At 41.9% G+C, this 9656-nt stretch overlaps 1 protein-coding gene across 3 annotated transcripts in view; it reads right to left on the bottom strand.

Moving 5' to 3' along the window:
* The window catches only part of adam23b (ADAM metallopeptidase domain 23b), a 57065-nt gene that overhangs the window by 38292 nt on the left and 9117 nt on the right, over nt 1-9656 (bottom strand). For all 3 annotated transcript variants that reach the window (XM_087267312.1, XM_087267313.1, XM_087267311.1), the window contains one exon: nt 7860-7936. In XM_087267312.1, coding sequence (XP_087123438.1) covers nt 7860-7936 — 77 coding nt within the window. The remainder of the gene's footprint in view (nt 1-7859; nt 7937-9656) is intronic.

Here is a 9656-nt window from a genome sequence, read left to right as displayed (position 1 = left end):
ACACATACATGTGCACACACAAACACATGCGCACACACGTACATATCCATACATACACACACACACACACACACACACACGCATGCACATACATGCATGCAAACACGTGTACATACATCTACACGAGTACACACACACACACACATGCACTCACACATGTGCACACACACACACACACATAAACAAACACCTGGGCACACATACATGTGCACACACACACATTCGCACACACATACATGCGCATACATACACACACACGCATGCACACATACACACGAACACACATACGTACACATACATGTGCATGCACAAATACACATGCACCCACACACACACACATACATGTGCGTGCACACAAATACACGCACATACACATGTACACGCACACACACAGGCTCACATACATGCGCAAACACGAACACACATGCGCACATACATGTGCACACACACATACGCACACGTGCACACATGCATGTGCACGCACATGTGCGCACATGAACACAAACACATGTGCACACACACACACGTATGCACACATACATGCGCACACACATGCACACACACTTATGCGAACGCACAAATACACACGTATGCAACCCACACCAGGCACACACGCACATACCCACCCACACACACATACGCGTGTACACACACAAGCACACACACTTTAATCCAGACCAAATGTGACTGCTCTCAGATCAGCATGTGTGCAACATGTGTCCCTCACCTCATGAAAACAGAGAGCGCAGAACATTTTACACACTGTAAGAGAGCGTGCGAAGAAAACACTCACCAGAGACACACAACCTGCCCCACACTGAGATCCACTAACCCTAAGGAGCAAAACACCGCCACAGATTTGCACAACATCACACACAATGTCTGCTTCACTCTTTTTGCAAAGCATTACACACGGTGATTTGTAAAACTCTACACACATTTCCACACCTCAGACACTGATAAGGATTGTAAGGTTACTTACTTGTCATTACAAAGCCCCGGATTGCCATCAGCCACGCTAATAAATGAATTGGATAAACACATCCACAAGGTGTGGAAGTGTAACCCCGCCGGTCCTACGCCCTCAAACCCGCTCCGAGCTGGTATCGAACCAGCAATCTTCCGCATGGGAGTTGGTTGCTCTACCAAGGAGGTTAAAGACCATGGCCTCTAGTGTCTGTCGCTAGAGCACCTTTAGAGGTCAGAGGAGTGAGGTTTACCTGCACAGCGAACACTAGCTGGCCTCCGTTACATGTGCATTTCATGCCACAACCAGTTTATCCAGCTAGCTCGTCGTGTACGTCGGCGGACTACAGACGCAGAGAGGAGTTAAAATTGGTTGGGTTTAGGGAAGGAAGAGGGTGGGTCAGTCGATTGGCTGGTCGCCCAGTCAATCATTCAGACGTTCAGTCGGTCGACAGCGGCCTCTGGTAGGTTTACGCAAGAACCGCGTGGGCGCGAACAGCACTCGCGAGCACTGGTATCTGGATGCAGCCTTTATGGTGCAAGCTGAGATTGCATCACTCAGCGATGCAATGTCAGACACAATGCACTCAAATGGAGCGAGTGACGTCACTGTGACGGGTGGGGTTAGGGGTGGGGCTAGGTGAGCCCATTAAAAAGCATTGGATGCAGCTCAGATTGCACTGTACCAGGGGCCTCATGTATCAACGCTGCGTACGCACAAAAACTTTGCGTACGCCAGGTTTCACGCTCAGAATCGCTCACGTTTGGATTTACTAACCATGAACTGAACGTGGGAATGTGCGCAGCTTCACAGCAGCTTTCTGGCTGGCGTACGCAAATTTTTTGTGTGTGTCTGTTTTATTTCCATTGGCGACTCCTAGAGGCAGTTGTGTTAAATTCCTCTCTACAAAGTGTCTGAGCCTTGCAATGGCAGCTGTATGAGACGGGTTCATCTAGCAGGTATATAAGGTTTCCATACCATACAGTTGAGCAGCTAAACATTAAAGCACAATTTGCAGCGGTCGCCTGTTTTCCCAATGTAATCTGAGCGATCTACTGCACGCACATTGCTATAAAGACACTATCTGAAGATGAATTTGCATGCGTGAATCAGAAACATTTCCATTCAATAAATGTGCAAATAAAATATGATGCTTATTGATATGAACTTATTGATGATTCCTACTTGTCTTTCTCGTAATAAATAGTGGGCAAAATCTGATATGTAGCGGGGGAAAAAACAAGAAAGAGTTCATCAGACGCTGGATTCAAGCCGAGTTCAAGCTCGAACGTGTCATTTTATGATCACATGCGTCTAACGAGGTGCGCCACTGACACTGTTAAGCGTCCTGCAACATTTTACAGATATAAACCACACTATTTCTTTTTTTAATGCACTCAGTGCGATGTTCAGACCCAACTGTGTTAACCGCATCAGCTAAACTCTCCCACTCTATTTTTTTTCTTTTGTTGTTAATTCCGGAGAACAAACTTGCAAATAACACCGCTTTTCTCCGGTCTACCTCCGAAAGCAGCACCTCCATTTCACATTCTGTTCAAAGTTTCTCTTCTTGCTTGATTTTGCCGTTGCTTTTTCGTTGGGTTTTGCCATTAGCATAGTCATTAGCATATTCATATGGGGGAGGAGGCAGGGAGGGGTTTTGTGCTCGTGCATGTTGCGCTCAGTTTCACGTTCATTCGGATGTACAAAAGAATATGCGTGAGATTCGGCGTACGCAGTGTTTCATACATCTGAATTTTTTTATGCGTACGCACATTTACAGCTTTGTGCGTACGCAATGTTTTAGTAAGATTTCCACGCAAGTCTTCGTACATGAGGCCCCAGATCTGCATCCAGACCCCTCACCTCGCGAGAGACATTTTAGATGCGAAAAAGTGCAAACAGCGGCCTCTCGCTGATTCGCGAAAACAAAAACTGCAGAAATACATACCTCCCAGGACTCGCAGTCTCCACAAATGTCCAGGGGACTATGCTTTCAGAGCCTGGAGTGGATGAATTGTTCACCACCAAACTAGCAACGTGAGCTAACAAAACCAACATGATTAGATTAGATTACACATTTCATGTGTACTTTAATGAATCTTCACTTCAGTGTTCACCTTCAGTGTCCTTTAATCACAGCAAGCCTGGCAGAAACGCAGACTAGCTGACAAACCGCTATAGCGGTCTCATTCTTAGCTGACTGCTCACTTCAAGAGGACACTTTCTGCCAGAACCGCGCTTTCTGTAACCTTGTGCAAAACACACACCGGCTGCAGCAGCGCCTGTGAACACCGCGCTATTTTTAGCATCACTGTGTGTGTGTGTGTGTGTGTGTGTGTGAGGGAACAACAGGACGCATTACTGTGAGATATACAGGTCTGCGTGTACTACATCCTCCTCTATATCTGTGTGCATGTACTGCACGGCCTTGATTTAACAATGCCATTGACCCAGCGTGACCCAGTTTTCCACAATAATCCATCATGATCTGATATGAACTCTCACACTGCCAAACATGCTTTACTAACTTAAACTTACTTACTTAACTTGATCTTACTTAATTCAATTCAGCTTTATTTGTGTAGCGCTTTTACAATGTCGATTGTGTCAAAGCAGCTTCACATAAATGGTCATAGTAACTGGGTCAGGGTAGTTCAGTTTTTAGTGTTTAAGTTCAGTTCAGTTTAGCTCAGTTCAGTGTGGTTTGAAGTCATTACTGAGAGTCCAAACACTGAAGAGCAAATTCATCGATGCGTAGCTCAACCGATCTCACTAAACTGATTCTTTTTAGTCTCTGTTGTAGTCCAAATGTCTAAAAATGTTTGAACGAAGAAGCATTTTCTAGATGAGTAAATGATATTGTCTAGTTTTAGGGAATAACGGGTCAATGTTGAGTGAGTATTTCATTAAAACAGGCAAAATATACTGCCAGTGGTCTAAGTGAGGTAACATGGTGGATCAGTGGTTATAACTGTGGCCTCACAGCAAGAAAGTCACTGGTTCGAGTCCCGGCTGGATTAGTTGGTGTTTCTGTGTGGAGTTTATTGTTATATTCACAGTGTTTTATGACAACAGAAATTATTTGTACCTAAGCCTTAAAATGCTAAAAATTAAAAATTTTATGGAATATTTAGAGATTTCTTGCATGATTACATAAATTAATCTGTATATTTAAATTAATAACCTGCATAATTACAGTAATTATCCTTATAATCACATTAACAATCTGTATATTTACATTAATAACCTGCATAATTACATCAATTATCCTTATAATCACATTAATAATCTGTATGTTTACATTAATAACCTGTATAATTACAGTAATTATCCTTATAATCACATTAACAATCTGTATATTTACATTAATAACCTGCATAATTACATCAATTATCCTTATAATCACATTAATAATCTGTATGTTTACATTAACAACCTGCATAATTACATCAATTATCCTTATAATCACATTAACAATCTGTATATTTACATTAATAACCTGCATAATTACAGTAATTTTCCTTATAATCACATTAATATTCTGTATATTTACATTAATAACCTGCATAATTACAGTAATGATCCTTATAATCACATTAACAATCTGTATGTTTACATTAACAACCTGCATAATTACAGTAATTTTCCTTATAATCACATTAATAATCTGTATGTTTACATTAACAACCTGCATAATTACAGTAAATATCCTTATAATCACATTAATAATCTGCATATTTACATTAATAACGTGCATAATTACAGTAATTATCCTTAATCACATTAACAATCTGTATATTTACATTAATAACCTGCATAATTACAGTAATTATCCTTATAATCACACTAATAATCTGTATATTTACATTAATAACCTGCATAATTACAGTAATTATCCTTAATCACATTAATTAATCTGTATATTTACATTTATAACCTGCATAATTACAGTAATTATCCTTATAATCACATTAATAATCTGCATATTTACATTAATAACCTGCATAATTACAGTAATTATCCTTAATCGCATTAATTAATCTGTATATTTACATATGCACAGGGCCGGTCCTAATGTTAACAGTCAATATCAGGGTTTTCATTACCCTGTGTAAATGCACTTTTTGAAGTATCGCATGAGAAACATAGGATCTTCAAATAAAAACACCATAACTCCCAAAAAATAGGTTATTGTGAATAATGCTTTATAATTGCAGAATAAAGCTTAATAAACTGGATCATTTCATCTGTGTGACTCTATTATGCTTGCCTTGTTTACTGTCGGTTGCTAGGTTACCAATACTACATTGAGCGGCTCTATAGACCTGTTCGACATATCCAGGAATACCTGGTTATACTTTTGGGCTTATTAAAAGCCTATGGGTGACGTCACAGATACTACGTCCATATCTTTCACAGTCTATGGTTTAACTCATACATTCCAAATCTTTAGTCAGTTTACATGGGAAATCCCCATTGGAAACACACGAGTCTACTATATACCATGGAGTTATTCTCACAAATTCCGAAGCGTTGGCCAGCGTAATTCTAGAGTCTCAGCGTGTGTCTCATTTCTAAAGCAGAGGAGCAGGGCGAGGCTGAGACGGCGGGATGTTTTCCAGGTGCAGAGCCAGAGCGTGATCCTCCAAAATACACTCTCTGGCCCTCGTGCTGCGGGACGCCTATATTTAGACTGTCGCACGATCACAATACTGGCCACATGTACACAACACAGCCACACATTCACACACACACACATAACGAGAGAGACATTGAGTCTGGGAGGTACACCGCATATCAATCCCAGCAGCCTGACAGACACTATCTGCAGTATTTTTAGCCTTTCGGGAATCATCATCTTAATCAAACACAAGTGCAAGGTGCAGAGCTGAGACACTAGATCTAAAGATGCAAAACTGGCATATTGCATAAAACATTTTAGTGTTTAGATTCAATGAGAAATAATAGAGAACAAAATCATCATGTATTGATAAACTGGAGCAAATATGAGTCAGAGAAGTGTAGTTTGATGCACTGTGATGTTTATTCTTCTCTAATAAATGAGCTGCGCCTTAGAAGATGAAGCTTAAGGTACGTGGTGATTGCGATGGCTTTTGGAGGCGTGAGACGGGAGCGCAGACTGATGCTCAAGACAGTTCTGGAGGGAATAATAATTGAAGAATAATAATACTGAAGCACTGTGATGATGGACTGACGAAGGGCTAAGGCCTTTTACAATCAGCAGAACAACATTATATGTATGTACACTAACCGGCCACTTTATTAGGTACACCTCTCCAACTACTCGTTAATGCAAATTTCTAATCAGCCAATCACATGGCAGCAGCTCAATGCATTTAGGCATGTAGACATGGTCAAGACGATCTGCTGCAGTTCAAAGCGAGCATCAGAATGCCGAAGAAAGAGGATTTAAGAGACTCTGAACGTGGCATGGTTGTTTGTGCCAAACGGGCTGCTCTGAGTATTTCAGAAACTGCTGATCTACGGGGATTTTCACGCACAACCATCTCTAGGGTTTACAGAGAATGCTCATACAAAGAGGAAATATCCAGTGAGCGGCAGTTCTGTGGGCGCAAATGCCTTGCTGATGCCAGAGGTCAGAGGAGAATGGCCAGACTGGTTCCAGCTGATAGAAAGGCAACAGTAACTCAAATAAGCACTCGTTACAACCGAGCTCTGCAGAAGAGCATCTCTGAACACACAACACGTCCAACCTTGAGGCGGATGGGCTACAGCAGCAGAAGAGCACACCGGGTGCCGCTCCTGAACAGGAAACTGAGGCTACAATTCACACAGACTCACCAAAACTGGACAATAGAAGATTGGAGAAACGTTGCTGCTCTGATGAGTCTCCATTTCTGCTGACACATTCGGATGGTCGGGTCAGAATTTGGCCTCAACAACATGAAAGCATGGATCATCCTGCCTTGTATCAGCGGTTCAGGCTGGTTGTGGTGGTGTAATGGTGTGGGGGAGATTTTCTTTGGGTCCATTAGTACCAATTGAGCATCAACGCCACAGCCTACCTGAGTATTGCTGCTGACCATGTCCATCCCTTTATGAGCACAGTGTCTCCATCTTCTGATGGCTACTTCCAGCAGGATAACGCAGCATGTCATAAAGCTCAACCATCTCAGACTGGTTTCTTGAACATGACGATGAGTTCACTGTACTCAAATGGCCTCCACAGTCAGCAGATCTCAATCCAATAGAGCAGCTTTGGGATGTGGTGGAACGGGAGATTGGCATCATGGATGTGCAGCCGACAAATCTGCAGCAACTGTGTGATGCTATCATGACAATATGGAGCAAAATCTCAGAGGAATTTATCCAGTAGCTTGTTAAATCTACACTACGAAGGATTAAGGCAGTTCTGAAGGCAAAAGGGGTCCATCCCGGAACTAGTAAGGTATATCTAATAAAGTGGTGCATGTGTGTGTGTGCCATGTTTGTGCATGTGCGCGTGTGTGTGTGTGTCAACCACACATAAACACATTCCACTCAGATGAATGTCTGGCTGTGCACTCTCTGACTGAAGGGTGTAGTTATGTTGTGTTTTGGTTACAGAACCTGCAATAATCATTCTGGCACTCAATACTACTCAGTATCAGGACAAAAACAAGGATGTGAGGTTATTTCCAGAGTAAAGCTGCAAAATCAAATCAATCACAGCACACCCTTGCTTCCAGTAACACAAAACAGAAGACCTGTGTTCCCATAAGTGCATGTTCACAGACACAAAACACATCAATAGTCTGGCATGTCATGAGTGTGTGTGTGTGTGTGTGTGTGTGTGTGTGTGTGTGTGCGTGAGTGTGTACAGACACAGTTGAATCCTGTAGAGCTCAGCAGAAATACTGATACTCACTTGTTTAGCGTGAGGTCTAGGATGAACTGTGATCCAAAGGCTTGAAGTTGAAATGAAGTCTGAGCGAGATGAGCCTCCTGTTAAAGGAAGAAACATCAGCCTGCGTTTATGTTGAGAATAAACCATAAAAATATATCTTCAAATCAGCATTTTTCAGTATTGTGTGATTCATGTTGTTTATTTCCGCATCTGCATTGCATTAGGGGATCTCGATCTTCAACTTTTAACCTTGAAAAGTTGGGAAAAGTGACTAGTTTGATAGTGTAACGGGATGTTTTGTTTGTGTTTGTGTTGTATATTACGCCATAACCACCTTGTAATAAACTGCAGCACATTTTCTGTTATTTCACAGACTTATTTCTCTGGGTCAGTTGGCGTTTCTGTGTGGAGTTTGCATGTTCTCCCCGTGTTAGCACGGGTGCTCCGGTTCCCCCACAGTTCAAACACATGCCCTATAGGGGGAATTGATGAACTAAAGTGGACGTAGTGTATGAGTGTGTGTTTGTGTGAATGAGTGTGCATGGGTTGCAGCTGGAAGGGCATCCGCTGTGTAGAAAATATGCTGGAATAGTTGGCGGTTCATTCTGCTGTGGCAACCCATGATTAATAAGGGACTACGCCAAAGGAATATAATGGAATAAATATAAACATTTAATGAATTAAATTTACAAAAATGTTATTATTTCAAGATATATGTCATAGTCAGGGTATAAAACGACTTTATTTGTGATATGAGATTTCTGTCGAATCACCCAACCCTGAGCAGACATCACGACGTGCGCTTGCATGCTGTCGGAAATCCTTGTTTATTTGATGCTATCATTACTCAAGTGATCACAACTGCTGCAATCACACACATGCATTACTATCACAACGATGATGATCATCATGAAGAAACAGGACTCAATACAGTAAACTGTGCTTTAGTTTGCTTCCATTCAGATAATAAACTGACAAAATCTATTTTATTTGTAATAAATGGGTCACACTTTACAATAAGGTTCATTAGTTAATGTTAATTAATGCATTTACCAACACGAACAAACAATAAACAACACATTTACTACTGTATTTGTTCATGTTAGTTAATGAAAATACAGTAGTTCATTGTTAGTTCATGTTAACTGATGGTGCATTAACTAATTTGAACAAGCACGGACTTGGATGTAAATAATGCATTAGTAAATGTTCAATTATGATTAATAAATGCTGTACATGTGTTGTTCATGATAAGTTCATGTTAGTAAATGCATTAACTAATGAACTTTATTGTAAAGTGTTAGCAGTATTTGAATGTGACAACCCTCATCACAACATGAACATGTGAAATCTTCTGCTCCCTGCTTCATCAAAAAATCTGAAAAGAACAGCTCAGCAACTTTGTTTTCAACCCGGGCTCATTGTCGAAACGCAGTCCCGCGGACGTTTCTGGAGACCGCGGAATACATCCCGGCAGGTACGTACGGCTGCAGTTTTCTGTTTTCGCGAATCCGCGAGAGGCCGCTGTTACGCGCTTTTTCGTACCTCAGACGCCTCTCGCGAGCGCGGTTCGCGTCCGTGCTGTTCTCGCGTGAACCCGCCAGAGGCCGCTGTCCGACTGACCGGATAATTGACTGCGCGACCGGCCCATCGGCCGTCTCGCCCTCCTCCTTCCCTGAACCCAACCAATTTTACCGATCGACCCGCCCGCCCGCTCACTTCCCTAAACCCGACCAACAATTCACAAAAGCCGTCCAAAAAAATAAAAGCCCTGAGTTTTTTTATTCCACCCCGTTTTCGGATCTCGCCGCGTTCTCA

This window comes from Danio rerio, chromosome 9 (assembly GCF_052040795.2).
Source record: "Danio rerio strain M-AB ecotype USA chromosome 9, GRCz13ab, whole genome shotgun sequence".
Taxonomy (NCBI): domain Eukaryota; kingdom Metazoa; phylum Chordata; class Actinopteri; order Cypriniformes; family Danionidae; genus Danio; species Danio rerio.
This window is presented reverse-complemented; position numbering and strand designations above follow the sequence as displayed.